The sequence below is a fragment of the Salarias fasciatus genome, chromosome 2, assembly GCF_902148845.1.
Source record: "Salarias fasciatus chromosome 2, fSalaFa1.1, whole genome shotgun sequence".
NCBI classification, from domain to species: domain Eukaryota; kingdom Metazoa; phylum Chordata; class Actinopteri; order Blenniiformes; family Blenniidae; genus Salarias; species Salarias fasciatus.
In genome coordinates this window covers 10,191,354-10,208,386 of record NC_043746.1, presented here as the reverse complement: position 1 = coordinate 10,208,386, position 17,033 = coordinate 10,191,354, and the positions used below count along the sequence as shown (strand labels likewise).

Genomic DNA, 17,033 nt, shown 5'->3' with positions numbered 1-17,033 from the left:
TCAAAGTGAGCTTTTGTTGAAATCCAGCCGATGTGGCAGGTTTGCGTGCTCAAAAGACCCAAATCACTGCCAAAACAGTCGTTTTCATAAGCTGTGATACGGGGGAAAAAAATCAAACCCAGAACACAGGTGTCAAGCGTAAATGTTAAGGGAGTTGTTTTGCATTGTAAAGGTTGCTTTTGGCAACGAACTCCAGGTTTTAAATATCACTTTCCTATCATCACATGTATGCACACTACAGCAGATTCCTCATACTGGCCAGTGTTTTTATTGGCTGCTGTTGCATCAAAAATGTAGCTTTGACAACAAAGAAGATGAATAGATTTATTTTAAACATGTTGCGTTGGGGTTCTTTTGATAAAACTTTCGTATCATGTTGAGATTAAATACAGGGTGCTGCCATCTGAGAGATATGAAAAGTTGCATTCATATAAACAAATTTAACTTTTTGGAATGAATTTATCTTGAATGTTTTAGTGTATTTAATTCAACTTTAGAAAGGGCGAAGTGTGCAAATCCTCTAAATAAAAGCAGATTACTAAGGGAATTAAATAGCTGAATGGCTGTTTGAATGAATGTTTAGGTTTAAAAACTAAGCCTCTTTATACCACATTAATTCCAGTGGGAATCAAAACTAGCACAGCTGTGGGAGGGAAAGACATTTGTGAGGAATGACTTGTAGCTTTGAGATAGCAACAGTGTGGTGCTTACATTTTACTGCACTGTCACTAAGATGAGGTTTGTGCAGACAGCTATGATCATTATGTAACTCGACATATTGCAGAGCATAAAGGATGGTGCTAAAAAAACAAACAATTTTTAAAAGGGTGTACAATTGTGGTCATACTGCTCTGACGCGTGTAATTATTTGAAGAAAAATGCAAAAGAAGAGTGTTTACCTCAAATAATTGTGCTTCTTTTTACCCAGTCATAATGACACTATTTATCACAGTACTTTAATGAACAAATCAGACTATGTGGAATCAATGAAAAGGCAAGAATAACTTCTTCTCTTTCTGTCTTTACTTGTCTGCTGGCTCATGACTTTACAGTTCTGTAAATCCTTGTACTGTCGTCTTGGACTCATTCGAGGATACCACCTACTCGCTTTCTTGCAGCTTCTGTCTTGAAGTTATAATCCTCTGGGCTCTGATAAATGTTTGAGGTTGACCCACTTTTCCACAACAGAAATACATCACTGCCATAAAGTTGCACCTGTTCCCATTAACATTAGCATGCTCTATTATTCAGTATCTGGTCCTGAAAATGCAATGTTCCATCATGCAAAGGCACACGCAAACTGCATGTCATAAAGATAACATTATTTATTTTTTTGTTTGTTTTTTTTTTGTTCATGTAATGCATAAAGAAATGCATTTTTTTTCTTCTTTTTTTCAATTTACATCCAGGTAAACAATCCACATTGTAGAATGGGATAAAACTGTATACAATGTAAAGAAATAAACTGTCTTTCCATTGGGCATTATTTGAAGTGATTGAGTTATTCTTTTGCTTCAAGATGTGGGTGACACGACACCTCTGAGTAGTTTCGAATTGAATCCGTGAAAAATATTCCTCGTTCGGACGCCAGAATTTGACCTCGCCCTTCTGTTATTTAGAAACGGAACTTTTTCACTGACTTGTCTCCTTCCTGTCATTGTGATTTGTGACTTGAGGATGCCAGTGGCTGCTCATCTCCAAATCGTACCCCCTCCTCCCCAAATGATAGGAGAGAGACCCTTGTGCTATATTTAGAGTCCTGGAACACTTGTGTCCAGACAGACTTAAGCAGACAACCCCATTGGCCAGCTGCTCCGTCACTCACCGTAACAAGCAAGTAGAGGGGCTTTGACAGTTTACATTAGAGTGTGGGCTATGCCAAATTTAACCATGGTAAAGGGGGTGGGGATGATGAGGGAGGGGGTTGAGACAGGGCAGGTCGGACATGGTGTGTGTGTGTCCAGCGGGTTACGTTTGTGTGCCGTGGCCAGCGGAAGACCCTCAGGATCCTGACTCCTGTCCTAAGCTGTTGTTTGAAGACAGAACACTGAGTCAGGGGGTTTCGCCAGTGTGGAACAGAGTTTGCAGCCGGGGGGGGGGCACTTTTCCTCTCCATTCAAGGGCATTGCTCAGGGCCTTAAGATCAGCGATGCACTGAGGCCTGTCGGCGAAGCAGGGCCGCCTCATGGACCCTCTAAGACGTGGAGAGCTTCACCACATGGGATGTATAAGTTGACAAGGTGGCTTTGTCCAGTAAAGGTACGTTTTCACCGATATCCTGTGAATCTACCGGTATGCTGACTTGCTTGTTAATTTAGGGAGTTTAGATTTCACCACAGGTTGAAACTTGTGACCAATAGTTGAGTTGACTCCATAATCTTGAGAGACTTCTTTCATGAGTCTCCTTAAAATTCTTTTTGCTAATACAGGAGGTCTGCACAGTCTACCAATGCTGGAACATACAGTTTGTTCCATCAATTCACCTGCCACAAGTCAGCCGTTACTCACACTTCATTCTCCTTCACAATGGCATACTTTGAATTTCCTATCCGATTTCCCAGCAGTATATCCATCCGAAGAGGAATATATTTTTAACAGTGTGTCACAGGGGCCGGCAGTACCAACATTACTCAACTGCTTCTAATTCGTACTTCTTCCACATTTGCCCGGTGTTTGATTTCACCCCGTGTGGATCGTGTTGCTATGGTTCAGGTCATGAAGGCCGGGAGCTGCAGAATCATGACTGAACCCTGCCTTCCCCCTGTCCACACTTGCCAAATATATACTCTCCTAAAGTAAATATAATCCTGTCTGCGCACACGTGGATAAGGCTACTACCTGCTCAGCCAAAGCGTCTCCCACTTGGGGAATCAGTTTGTAGCTTGGCTCCTTGGATTCTCATTTGTGCTGAGCTCTGCTGAACTTGGTAAGACATTATGGAGACTTAGCCATTTTGGAACACTCAAGCTCACTTTAGCGTCTGGATTACTTTTATTTTTGTCATCATACGCATTTTGCCTTGAAGACGAGTCTTTATATGAGTCACACTTTTTGGTGAGACTGTTTTTATAACTCTGACGTCTCTGTAACCACAGATCTGACCCTCACGCCGCCATGGGGGACTGGAACCTGCTCGGAAAGCTTCTTGAAAAGGCTCAGGAGCACTCCACTGTGGTGGGGAAGGTGTGGCTCACTGTCCTGTTCATCTTCCGCATCTTGATCCTGAGTGCTGCGACAGAGAGGGTGTGGGGCGACGAGCAGTCGGGCTTCACTTGCGACACCAAGCAGCCCGGTTGCGAGAACGTCTGCTACGATATCACGTTCCCCATCTCCCACGTCCGCTTCTGGGTGCTGCAGATCATCTTTGTGTCCACACCAACGTTAATATACCTGGGACACATTCTCCACCTTGTGAGGATGGAGGAAAAGCAGAAGGAGAAAGCGAAGCTGAGGGAAAAAGAGCTTGGACAGCATTCAGACAAACAGGCCCTCATTGTGGACGGGAAGCAAAAGAAGGCTTTGATTCGAGACGACAAAGGACGGGTGCGCCTGCAGGGGGAGCTGCTGCGCACATACGTCTTCAACGTGATCTTCAAGACCCTGTTTGAGGTGGGCTTCATCGTGGCCCAGTACCTCCTGTACGGCTTTGAGCTGAAACCCATGTACACATGTGACAGATCGCCCTGTCCCAATGTGGTTAACTGCTTCATATCCCGACCCACCGAGAAAACCATCTTCATCATTTTCATGCTAGGAGTTGCCAGCGTGTCGCTTTTCCTCAACCTCGTAGAGATTTACCACTTGGGCTTCACCAAGTGTCGCCAGGGCATCACCTTCAGAAGGAGGAATCAGTCCCCTGAGAGCATCTCCCACGAGCCCGGGGAGGCTGCCGTGCCGTTTGCGCCGAGCTACGACGACTACTTCCACGGACACCGCCAAGTGCAGAGCACCTACCCGCCCGTACCCAGTTACAACCTCTCCCCACTGTCTGCAGGAACAGACTCTTCCTTCCACCCCTACCACAGCAAGGCCGCTTACAAGCAAAATAAAGACAATCTGGCGGTGGAGAGGAGCAGCAGCAAGCCAGAGGAATGTGACCCGAAAGGAAAGAAGGGAGCAGGATCGGTCCCGGGGTCACCTACGCAGGCCAGGCCCAGCTACGGAGCCAAACACAGCAACAACAAGACTAGAATAGACGATCTGAAGATATGAGGAGGTTTATGTTTCTCGGAGGGGTCTTAAATTGCTGTGAGGCTGATCATATGCTGTTCGGAAGCATTCATACATACTGTCCTGACTTCCCTCTTTAAGATAGCATAGGTTTGACTCATTCCAGCCTGGAGGGGACTGATATTTACGGGGCACATAGAGAGGCCGCAAGTATACTGTGATGTGGACCAGACTGACGAGGTTCGACAATAACAGTATGAAACTTTTCTCTTCGTGAAAACACAGCTGTCGTATTTTTCTTTATTGGATTCTTTTATATTTTGAAAGTCTTCATGGGATTTCACAGTGTAACATAAGACTGTTCTTAAAACGCTGTTTGTGACAAATGAGTATTTTCAGTAAATGCTGGTTGGTATTGGCATTTTCTAAATTGATTTGATTTATTTAATGTATGAATTTATCCTCTGAGTTGCAACTTACAAATCAATCAACAACAACAACAACTGTTTAGCTCTGAATTGGGCGTTTTTGTGTTTTGTCTTCCGAATGTTCCAGATTAGCAGGAACTTGTTCGGCATTGACCTGGCCTTGTTTAAAGAAATCAGATAGGTCAAACAGTTAAAATTAACTTCCCCACCAACTGTTTTCAGGTCAGCGCTGAGCATCGTTCACTTGCTTAGACTTGAAGCGACGAGTTGTGCAATACCTGACACACATTGGAACTGCTGTTTCTAATTCCAGATTGCACAGAATAAGTTGCACTGGTCTCAGGAGCTCCCACATTTTGTAATGCCTCTTTCTAACCCCCCCCCCCCCCCCCCCCCCCCTTTTTTTTATTGCAAAAGCCAGCAAGTACATAATGTTAAGCACATTGTTTGGCTTATCTGTATTTGTGTTATTTTGTTCCTTGTAAAGCACTCAGTGACAAACTGCTTGAAATAAACCTGTCTTAAATTTGCACAGTTAGCTGTTTATTTGGAATCTCAGTAATATAAGGTTTAATGTTGAAGTCCTGAATTTGATCTTTTAAACAAGCTCAGGGGTTAAAAGGTTAAAGTGGGTTGTCTTTCATTTCCATGTCCGGTAGCTCTGACGCACACCTCTCTGGTGAATCTGTCAGGTGTAAGTTGAGTCATCGGGCTCTGCATGCCAACATGTCCGTATGTTAAAAATCAGCACGTTCAAGTGGGAATAAACACGTCATGCGTGAAGTCTTTGTTGTCTGCATTTCCAGCGCAGCATGAACATCTCACCGGTGCCAGGAAAGCTCGGCACACATGCACCTCCTGGTACGAGAACCTTGAAAGTTAATGACATAGCATGTTCATGACGAGGGAGAGCCGTCATCCCTCTGGCCTGGTACCTTTACAATTTCCTGTCAGTGCTTCGCGCGTCAACTCGAGCAGCAAATCAGATTTTTCTTACAGTTTAGATGTGTGAAAAACAAATGAGTTCAATCTAATTTCTGGGCACGCAAGACTGATTTTTGTGTGTTGCGTTGCCAGATACAATATGGCTTAGATCTCCCATATGTTATTCAAGACAACAAGGAACCATGCAACAAGACAAAACAGTCAGATGTGTAATCTGTAATATATGGCTCCACAATAAATGAGAAGATACTGATTTTTTTTTAAATGTTATAGCTACTTCTTGTAAATGATCGTGAAAAATGGAGGTCATTGTGAAACACAATAAAGTGATCATCTTTGAGAATGGGGTTATAAGTGTTCCTGAAATGATGACAGATGAACCGATATGAGCGATGACTCAGAGGGATATCCAGCACTTTGAAATGAAATCCTCTTGTGAAGCCAGACTTTCACATTGTGGTTGCATCAGAACATGAAGAGAGCGTTGAATAGACGCACTGGGTGCAACGTCCAGGGTCTCCAAATGGAACGGGGCCTTACATTTTTCCCAGACATTTAAAATATTCACCAAAGACACAAAACAACAAAATTATGACAAGAATCGACCCTAAAGAGATGAAATGGCTCGTAAAAAAAAAATAAAAATAAAAACTTCATCAGCTCAAACGACTCCACGCCCATGCAGCTTGTGTGTGCAAGGTATTCTCTATGAGTTTGGTTTCTTGATCCATGGCAGGATAAGGAGCATGCCATCCACACATTTGCTCAGCATTTATGTTTCAACAACAATTTTTAACCCCAGAAGGGTCTTTTTTTGAAGTCAGCAGTCTAATCAAGGAAAAATCTAAACTAATAAAATGGAAATAATTGCTATCTGCCTGACACTTGTCAGACACAACAAATCGATTTTGGGAAGCAGAGGATTAAATTAGCAAGCAAACAGTTACCAAAGTGCATGGTGCAAAAAAAAAAAAAAAAAAAAAAAAAAAAGACATTGCAAAGCCCTCAGGTTGAAAATAGCTGGCCTGAGTCCTGAGCAGGTGTGTCCAGGGGGCCATTGTTCCATGCACCCACATTACTGGAGCATCGTGAAGAATGTTCAGCACAGTCCGGTTGTTGGTCTGATCTCTCTAGGGAGATATCGTTCAATCGGTGTAGCATGGATTGACGCAGTATTCACAGTCAAATCAATGAGTGCGGGCTGCCCAGACCCTGAGGTAGCGAAGCAACCGTGAACCAAAACATCTCCACCTTCGTGCTTCACATTTTGTTCCTCTGAAAAAGTGTTTGTGGTCTGCGCCAAACCTGTCTGCTCCGGCTGTGACAGAACACTCCATCTTTGATTAGTCTGTCCGGAGCACATTATTGCTAAAGGCTTGATATTTGCCTTACGTGTACGTTCACTGGCAAAACTGAAGCCTTGCTTTAATGTTCTTTTTGGACTGCACAGACATTTTCCTGGATCTCCTCCCGTGCAGGTCAGGCTTGTGTGATCTCCTCCTGACTGCAGATGCATTTAAGGTGACACCGACAGTTGCAGAAGTTATTTTCATACCCCGTGATGATTTTGTCGGCTCTTGGAGACTTCATTTTGTATTAAACAGTCTAGTCTTGGATTTTCAGGCCTTCCCAGAAAATCAAGTTCAAGAACAACAGCAATGTTTTTTTTTCTACATTGTGGAATTATTGGTATCAGACTATTTGGAGAAGTTTTTAAATCCTTTTCCAGAATCACAAGCGTCCATAATTCCTTCTGTTTTTTTAACACCAAAGCAAAGAACTCACTGGATTTCTCAAGATTTCAACAGACAACTTCAAATTATCTTTCCCTGTCAACTTTTTAATTATCTACACCAAACACGAAACATGGATTTAATTCTGATGTATGGATCGGAGGAGTATTGGTGAGCATCCACAAATTTCCTCCTGCTATAGTTCGACCGGACTGACCCAGCTAAAAGTGGCAACGAAGGGATCAAATGTTTCCATTTGATGCTTCATGTGAAAAGCATCTGATGTGTATCCAAAGTATCTAATGTGTCAAATGCTATGCAGGTGAGTTTTTACTTTTGGATTATGGGGATTAATAACAAATTCACGTTAAGATAATTTGGATGAAATTGCTGTACTTTGACCTGTAGCAAACTGGCCGAGTCATAAGAGTTAAACCTGAGAATACTCTCTGTTCCAACTCATCTTCATGAAGCCTGGTAATCCTTCATATCGGTGTGTTTAAAGAGAGCTGCAGGTTTTCTCCGGGGGGTTGCAGCAGTGGGGAACATGAGGGGGAGGGGAATGCTTTTTTCCTTCCATGGTTTCTTCCATTTAATTATTAAAAAAACAAGCATTATAAAATGAAATGCAGGAGAAAACTAATATCTCAATTAAATACATTTGAGAATTGAATTCATGGAATAGAGTCAAATTAAAATGCAAGACCAAAATCACATGAAACATTATAAACAATTACTTATTCTAATTTTTATAGCTGAAAGTACACAGTCAATCTGTTTACTGTGTATGGATCCCAACAGACATGAACAAAACTATCTTATAATATGAAGCACATAAGGAAATGACTATGACTAAAGCCTGTGTGAGTTGGGGGAGAAACTTACTTGGGATAAATAAGTAAAACTTAATGCCGGCGCTGTTTCTTTGTGTTGTTTTCCTCCGAGCACCTGAGCAGAGTTTCATGGGAAATAACAACACCGGGCGACACAGCAGAGAGCCGCTCTGGCTCTGTTTAATGGTGGATATGATTTTATGTGTCCAGATGAGTTACTTTATCACTCTGGCCTGTTTCTTCCCTGTGGCAGCGTTCCCCTCCCAGCTGCTGCACAGTGCTCTACTGCCCTCTTCCTCCGTCTCCACAGAAACACCAGGACCCTGTACCGGAGCTGCTGGGGCTCCATCTGCTGGACGAGGCCCAGGGACATCGAGGAGACACTTTCCTCAGACCTGAATCACTTTACATGTCGCTGCATACAAACAGTGAGCACAGACATGTGTCAATCTGAGTAATCTAGATTATAAAGTATGTGCACTGCAGTATACAAGCAGCCAGGCCTGGATGTGTGCAGATTATACCAAATAAAGTCCTCCAAAGCTATTGTGCGGTGTGTTTTAAATGTGTCTTAAAATCTCTGACTCAAGTGACTGTTCTGCGCTCTCTGGCCTGTTTTTCATCGCTCTGACACTATGCAGCCAATCTGCTAATGTGTGATAAACGACAAAGAGCCCGAAGCAAAGCCTGCCCTTGCACCAACTTTGCACCGCTGCGAGCGCGAGCTTATGAAATATCAGCCCAAAGGAAAACGGGGCGGGCGGGCGGGGGGACTTCTGATGTTTGCTGACTGAATCAGTCTGATCGCTTGCAGGCCTGTCACCTCATTACCAACACCAGCCTCTCCTAAACTCGATGCAGGCTGCACCGCTCCGAGCCCAAACGGGGCTGAAGCCAGAGCCGAGGGAGCCGGTGAAGGAGACTCACGCGACACACAAACAGGAATCAGCTGCTGACATGGTTTCTGAGGCAGAAAACATCGTTACTGCCTGGCATGTGTCACTTCTCATCTGGGATTCTTTATTGCTGTCTGTGGGAACTGTCTGCTGCCACCATGTGACAATTTAGACTCCCTGCAGAAGTCGAGAAATGGGACCATTGAGCTTGTTCCGATTCTATTCAGCCTTTATTAAGGGGAGAAAAAAAAAAGAAAGAACAGGCCCAGCACCTTCAGATGTTAAAGTTTTCCTCTTCTGTGAATGCTTACCAACCGCAAAATATGTGTAAAGATAAAAATCACATTATGCTCCTCTGGCTTCAAAGAGGTTGGACTAAGTGATCCATTTTTATCGTTTCCATTGTAACATTTTCTCACAGCTCATCCAGACGGCTTCTTTTGTGACAGCTGAAGTGGCCTCTGGGATAAACACTGTAACAAATGTATTCGTAACACAGAGCCCATGCTCACAGCTCCATTTCTGTTTGGAAAGACCTATGAAAACACGCAGCAGATTGAGTCATGACCACAAGCGCGTTCCTTATTTTGTAAATAGAAAAAGTTAATTCAAGATATCGTTTACTATCTAATTTGGTATAAATCATCCCATTGCAGTCAGACACTGGGAAGGGGTTTCACTCCAATGATTACAATCTTGCAAAGAAAAACAATGCAACAAATACTTGAATTTAAAGTTTATTTAAGCAGTGAGTCCTTGCATCTGCACCACATCAAAATCTACATTCTCAAATTGAACAATTGTTCTACAAAACATTTTTTTTTTTTTTAAATACACTTATCCTCATTTGACCTTGCACAAAATACATAACACAAGCACAATCAATCAGACATCAACGAACTCCAAAAGCACTCACAGATGAACGGGATCGCTCCGAGGAACAAGACGACGTGGAGACTTTGCTCACGAACACAGCAGGACAACTGAAGCGTGTGATTTATGTCAACGTTGGGGGTCGTGTTTAAATGTGTTCGACAAAAATCAGAAAATGTGAAGTTACCGATACAGTCGCATGGATGCTCTGAAGGGTCAGACTGGTCAGACCATCATGGAATAAACACTTCATTTACACACAGCTGACATTATTCCAAGTGTGTGTTCACACACGTACATAAGGGACACGACCCGAGATATTTCCCAGCACAACAAAGTGCTTACTGCAAACAAACTCGCAGCACTTGGAGCTTCAGACAGAGCCCCCCTTCAAAACAGGGGTCGCCCGACGTTAAACTGGTATTTTCATGGCGCAAAAGGTGATTCAGTCGCAGAGCGGGGTGGCAAAACACGCCTGCAGCTCACAGTCCCTCATTCCAGGGGAGAATACAGTGGTTTCATGCTCTAACTTTGTGTTAAAGCCTGAGTGCTGACCAGACATTCTCACATGTCTGGTTTGTAGATGGAGCTGTTGTAAGATGGGGGGGGGGGGGGGGGGGGGGGGGGGGGGGGGGGGGCTCTGTGGATCTCTGCCCGCGTCCGTCTGTGTCTCCTCCGGTCTTAGCTGATAAGGACGTGCCTTAATCGTGTTTGCCCTTGCCTTTAGGCGTGCCTTCGTTCCAGGCCACGTAAACAAACAGGGCCAGCACCACATGCACAGCGAGCACCGCCACGATGGCTGCGTAGAAGTAACTGTCGGAGCTCGACATCTTCATCGAACCTGAGAGGCAGAGAGGAAGAGGAGGAGGAGGAGGAGGAGGAGGAAGAGGAGGGTCAGTGAAGACAAGAAGCAGAGCTACATCAAACTTCCACTGACTCCAAACTCATTTCAAACTGATCTAATACGCTTCCGAAGAGGAAGAGCACTGCGGGGGAGACGTGATAATTGATGCCAGGTTATAAAACTGTTTTGTTGTTCTGGAGACTATTAAAATTTTGTTAAACATAGATTCACTAAAAGATTGCAGATAATTTCTTTGAACTATAATCACATTCAGGATTTATTTACATTCTATTGTGGGAATATTGTTACAAATAAATATGAAAATGAGTGCGAGGCTCACCCTCTTTTCTAAAATATTCTTGTTCTTGACAAACAGCGGGTAAAATAAGTACTGAACACGCCACCATTTCTCCCAGTAAATTTAATATTTCTGAAGGTGCTATTGACTTAAAATTTTCACCAGATGTTGAGCAACCCACACAAGCACAGAAATCCAACCGTAGGTGTCCATAAATAAAGCAGGTGCAAAAAAAGCACCAAGTCAACACACCAGCTGAACTCAATCAGTAATTAGAAAACAATCCTGCTCCTCATCAGTGCAAATTCACATCAGCTGGTTCAGTCCCAAATGACAGCCTGTAAGAGCTCTCTCAAGATCTTTGTAAAGTTATTGTTGCATTAGAAATATATTTACTGATAGAAATGCTGATGTGCTCAACCCTGATTCCATTCAGCTGGACCTTCACTCGCTCTTACAGGCAAATAACTGGAAGGATGTGAGTTTATATATGAAATGTGATTTTCCAGATTGGTGATACTCAGTGTCTGTATTATCAGTGGAAAATCGGTAAGATAAGGATAGTATTTTTCTCTTTCGAGGATAAAAATAATGACAAAAAGCCACTGTAGAACCAACACAAAGAACAACTATGTGTTTGAATAACTGAGTTGGGTTACCGCTGGTTCTGCTTGAGAGCTGAACTCACTGGCCGGCATTGTCAGTTGCTATCAAGTCTTCACGTTGCCACTAGCACATACGTCAGGCCAATAGCTTGGGGAGATTTCGGGTGGGGTTTCACCCTTCATGTATATAAATGAGCGGTCACAGGAATGAAAGCAACAGAGATATTTTAAACGGCGAATCACAGCAGCCATTCGATCGATTTAGTCAGCGCTTCTCCACCATGAAAGCACATGGTGCAGCTCTACTCTGAGCGTCTACAGAAGATCAGTGTTCCTAAACAAACATACGTCTTTGCGTTTTAAGCCACAAGGGAAATGTTATCGACTTCATCTGCAGCAGACTCCACTGCTGTGAAACTAAATGAATGATTAACTAAAATGACCTGTGGTATTTTTTGATCTTGAACATTTTGCTTTTTTACCCCATGTGATCGCTCTTGTTGAGTGTATAGTTGTACATTATTTTTCATTTAGCTTTCTGCTGTTTTGCTTGTCTTGTTCTGTCCAGGAAGGCACATCGATAATATCTGTTAAATCTGGCACAAAGAATTTTATTGGGGTTTTCTCTCCCCATTGCATCTCTTCTTCTCTTTCTGATCCCTAACGTCAATGATTAAAAAAAAAAAAAAAGAAAAAAAAAAGCTGATATCACATCTTTGTTTATGGTGATATAATAAATACCACAAGCCTCCAAGCTATCTATACAGCATCCAAATAGCAATATTTTATTACAATTTATCTGTGACATTAGCATGGTAATCATCAGTGTTAAGAGTTCAACGTGCTTGACACTAGATTAAAACAACAACTATATCAATCCCAGAGGGAAATAAAAAGTACAAACTTAATAGGGGGACTGATGGCTAAATGTTAGAGTACAATGAAAGAGACGCTATCAGTCTTGATAAGTGTGTGGAGGAGGTTGACTAATAAACTGAAAACACAGAACAAACAGATTTAAAAATACATTTAAAAAAAAAAACTTCGGGGAACTTATAACGCAGGGCAGAGATATTAAGCATATTAAATATATCTCATCAAGCACTGGTGTGATGAAGTGGCAAAGAAGATGAATGAACTATTGAACATTTGTGCATGAGACTGAAGATATGCATTTTAGAGCGAAGTCACCAGGGGTTTTAAATTATAAGACCAATCTTAAATGAAGATTCACAGTGAAGAAGGTTCAGGTTCAAATACTGGCGCCTGCCTGTGCACATTTAGCATGGTGTGTGTGTTTGTGTGTGTCCTCCCACACTCCAAAAAACTGCATGTGAGGTTAATTGTTGAGTCTAAATTGCCAATAGATGTGAGTGTGTGATTGCCCTGTGATGGACCGGTGACCTTTTCGGGGTGTATCCTGCCCTCGCCCAGTTAGCTGGGATTGGTTCCAGCACCCTGCGACCCTGAACAGGATAAAGTGGTATATAAAACTGATTAATAGACGGATGTTTGACTACCCCCTGTTAGACCACCATGAATGTAATCTAAAGGGGCTGAAATGAAATGAATGGTCAACGACCTTCAGATGGACTGTGTGACCATGTTCTGATAGATTTAAATGTATTTTTGAAGTTGACATCAAAGAACGAGGAAGCCCAAAGTGAACAGTGTGAACTGACTAGTCAAACAAACACATTCTTTGTGGTGATAAAAACACCACACAAGCCTCACCCTCAAAGATGTAAGCCTTTGAAGCGAAGTACAGTCCGATGGGCAGCGTGACCATGAGGATGGTGAAGAACAGCAGAGTCTTCAGGGCTGAAACCAGGGAGCTCTCATTCCTGCAGAGGAGCACAACTTGGTGAGCAAGGCGGGGAGAAAACAGGGCAGCGGGAGAGCATCTCGCTGACGTGAAGAAAACGATGTGAGGTGTTTTTTTTTTTTTTTTTTTTTTTTGGGCGCATTCAAATGCAGTCCTTTATTTACTGTGTCACTTGTTCAGGACCAAGCGTTCAAACGGGATGAGCTAAAGCAGCTAGGTGGCTAACGTTAGCTGACAGTCTATTAAAAGCAGTTTTCTCACCCTCTGAAATACGCTGGCGGCGCGGCCGAGGCGTCCGGAGATGCTCTGACTGATCCGTCCATTGCTGGGCTGACAGGAGGAGAGAGGACGACACGGAGAGTTAACCGCTTTTAATAACAGCTTATGTTAGTATTTATCCTGTCAGTGCTGCATCGCTTACTTCCTGTATTGTCACGGGATCATCACGTGACGAGAGTTGACTGGGCAAGTATCGCGAGATCACACTTCATGAGCAAAATAATAATAATATACATTTGACATGAAATGTCAATAAATGTTTTAGTAAGAAATAAAAAAAAAATTCTCATGAGAATTTTTACACAACATTATCTTCATATTTAAAAGAAAGACTTTTGTTCCTTCTATGAATAGAATAGAAAAATAGAAAAGAGCAGAAAAAGTCAGAACTAATTACCATTTCTTCGAAAATGTAAATTATTGTTTTCATGTAAATTTGTTACAAGGTGCCAGATAATCCCATGAGCCAGAATGGATGTCTTGGAAGGTCAGTTTTGGTCCGCACCCCGCTGGCTGTATGTTTGACACCCTTTCAACAACAAGCCTACAGATATACATGAATCGTCATAAGGTCTTCCACCGCACAACCTCAAGAGAGTAAAAAAATATTTCCACAAAATCTTACTAAATAGCAAAAGCAAAGATTTTTTTATTTTCTCCTGATGCAATCAAATAAAATGTACTGCACACCTTATACCTACACTTGTGCTGTCAAATGTATTCTGTTCTTGTTTATTTGCTTTAAAGTCCCTTGTTTCAAAACACAAGTGTGCAGTCACATGCCCACAGCACTGCCTCTTCCTCCCATTCCCAAACAGACTAAAAATAGCAGTAAAAGGGATGGATTGAAATGTGCATGTTCATTATTGAAGGATCATTTGTTGCCATCTAAAATAGCCTGCATCTTTGGAGGAAAGAGCATGATGTGACATAACAGCAGCGTCTTCTGTTGCACTACGTGCACCTTTCACGTGTACCATATGTGTTTGCACTGAATAATTCAACACTGCAGAATATTTCTTGTTTAATTGCTAATGTGTCAGAAAGTCATTTGGGACCATTTCGTGCCAACTATATGCATTCAGTATGGTGGTGGTGGTGTGGGCGTACTGGCTGTGTTTCTGGTGGAAGACTTTCTTACTGAGTGTCACGAAGTGGCACTTTCTGCTCTAGTTGGCTTTGTTTTCGTCGGTCTTGAGCTGTTCAGGTTCCCCCAAAACACATTTGATTTAAAAAGACTCTCAAAAGGGACCAGCTGGGAAAACTAAGAATAATCCAGTGATCTGTGTTCACAATGATAGACAAATAAAGAGAAATGATTCAGTGAATTGTATTGTTTTCAGATATTCAGTTCAATTTAATTCAATTCAATTGAAACTGGCAAGAGCATCTATTTTCTTATCTTTCCAAGATGTTACAGTTTTGAATTGGTACAGGGTATGACGCTGTGTCCCTCGAGCAAAGTGTTTACCAAGAGTTAAACTTCAGGGAGTGAGGTGTGGAAACACAATGGCCGAAGCTGTTGTCTTAGACATCTATCTAAGCAAAATCAATTTTCAAGAAATATTTGATTTGTGTTATGGTTTCTTCATCTTGCTTTTCTTGGCTAAGTTAAATACACTTCATTACACATGACTATTTGATTTTCCACTGTCAGCAAATAAAAATATCAACATCTGGTTCTTCTTCTTACAGCTGTTAAGCTTTTCAATAAAATCGCATTCAGTTTGGCAGTGAAGAGTTTTGACAATCATCACATTGTCACATTTATTTAATTCTTTTTGAAAACAAGAAACAATCAAAACAAGGCCAAGGACATAGTATGTTGAATTTCTACACTTTATCTTCAAATGACTGCCAGTCATTTACCAGAGCTGCATGTGAGAAGCGCAGAAGCAACTGGGGGCACTGAATAAAGAAATTAAAGTGAGGTCTGGCTCCTTCTGGAGTGCCTTGAAAACAAGTTTCATTCATTCACAGTCACTTGATCGTATGACAAAGTGTTTTCCTTTTTACAGCGTGTGTTATTCTGCTTCTCGCTGTAGCTCACCTGTAAAAATATAGCCGTTGTATAATTCTTTATTCCCCCCCTTAAATTCAGCCGAGCATATTTTGTTAAATGAGTCTTCATTGGAGTTCTGTGACTGATGACTCACACGGTAAACCTTTTGTTTTTCTTGCCTAGATACACAAAACCAGTCAATCAGTGCTCATCATCCTCCATGTTCAACCATGTAATAAAGCTGTCAGTCGGATTCATCCATCTCCCAAGCTCACACACCCATCGTGTTTATGCTCACCTGGCTTCTCCAGCAAACCTGCCGTAAGTTTTCAGTGTTTTACAGCGCAGAGTCAGGGAAATTTATTCTGTTGTGCGTCACATTTCTGCAGCATGGGACGTAATTTCACCTCACTTTTATGAAACCATGAAATCGAATGTTGGTTTTACGCCGCTTAATGCATACTGGGACAGTTTCTCACAGGAAAGGGTTGTAATTGACAAATGTGAATCAGTTTTGCATTAAATTCACATGAAAGTAGGTCATTAATACACAAACATGTCCATCATGAAAATTCACAGTAAATATCTAAACAAAGATATTGAGTAAAAGACGTTTACGATTATCACAATATCACAATATGTCAGGGCTGTTTAGGGAATCTTTCCATCACAGGGTTCAGTCCAGGCCATGTGGAGTCTGATGGTCTCCCTCTGCGTGTATGATTCTAATTGAGCTTCCCACAGTCCAGAAAATGCATCTGAGGTCAACCGGTTGCCCCGAGTTAGTCGTAGGTGTAATTGTGTTTGTCTCTGCTGTGTGGTGACTGGCGGCCTGAGAGTGGAACCATGTTCTGCCAGCTGGGATCTGCTGCAGCCTACGCCCCTGGACTGGATGAAGGTGGGGGACGGATGGGTGGATTTATTTATTCTCAGCTCAGGTCCAGCAGGTCTGAAGTGAAGATAATTCTTTGTTAAATCCAAGCTGTTCTGACAGGCCATTTCAAATGACCAAAGCTTTAAATGCATGTTTTAGGACTGTGTGAGGAGACCAGAGTACTTGAAGAATACACAAACATGCACGGGGAGAACATGCAATCTCAACTTTCTGAAAAGTTTGCATGTGAATGTTTTCTTAGGATAAGGGTTTGCAAAAAAAAGAAAAAAAAAAAAAAAAAAAAAAGTGGCCACTCATGAGACGGGATGCGACAGGACGTCTAATGTTAGTCACTGTGTCAGTGTGAGGACTAATCATAAAATAAACACTGACCTCTTTGCATAAACAGGTCAATTGAGTTCTTCCAA

General features: G+C 42.3%; 2 protein-coding genes across 2 annotated transcripts; one reads left to right on the top strand and one right to left on the bottom strand.

The window, feature by feature from the left end:
* The first annotated feature begins 2,133 nt into the window (after nt 1-2,133).
* LOC115399114 (gap junction alpha-3 protein-like) lies at nt 2,134-4,884 on the top strand. The gene is made up of 2 exons (XM_030106324.1): nt 2,134-2,259; nt 3,096-4,884. The coding sequence occupies exon 2, from the start codon at nt 3,115-3,117 to the stop codon at nt 4,210-4,212; it is 1,098 nt and encodes a 365-aa protein (XP_029962184.1). The 5' UTR covers nt 2,134-2,259; nt 3,096-3,114; the 3' UTR covers nt 4,213-4,884.
* Nucleotides 4,885-9,732: 4,848 nt separating this feature from the next.
* On the bottom strand, nt 9,733-13,881 carry vma21 (vacuolar ATPase assembly factor VMA21). The gene is made up of 3 exons (XM_030107997.1): nt 13,712-13,881; nt 13,360-13,469; nt 9,733-10,719 (listed from the first exon to the last, which is right to left on the bottom strand). Exons 1-3 carry the CDS (start codon nt 13,771-13,773, stop codon nt 10,580-10,582), a joined length of 312 nt encoding a protein of 103 aa, XP_029963857.1. The 5' UTR covers nt 13,774-13,881; the 3' UTR covers nt 9,733-10,579.
* Nucleotides 13,882-17,033: the final 3,152 nt, after the last annotated feature.

What these genes read in the sequence shown, in the direction of transcription:
- LOC115399114 (XM_030106324.1), top strand. Translation starts at nt 3,115, where the DNA reads ATGGGGGACTGGAACCTGCTCGGAAAGCTTCTTGAAAAGGCTCAGGAG.
- vma21 (XM_030107997.1), bottom strand. Translation starts at nt 13,773, where the DNA reads ATGGACGGATCAGTCAGAGCATCTCCGGACGCCTCGGCCGCGCCGCCA. An exon ending in CCGCCAGCGTATTTCAGAGG is followed by an intron (nt 13,470 to 13,711) that starts GTGAGAAAACTG and finishes GCTCCTCTGCAG; the next exon opens with GAATGAGAGCTCCCTGGTTT. An exon ending in AAAGGCTTACATCTTTGAGG is followed by an intron (nt 10,720 to 13,359) that starts GTGAGGCTTGTG and finishes TCTGCCTCTCAG; the next exon opens with GTTCGATGAAGATGTCGAGC.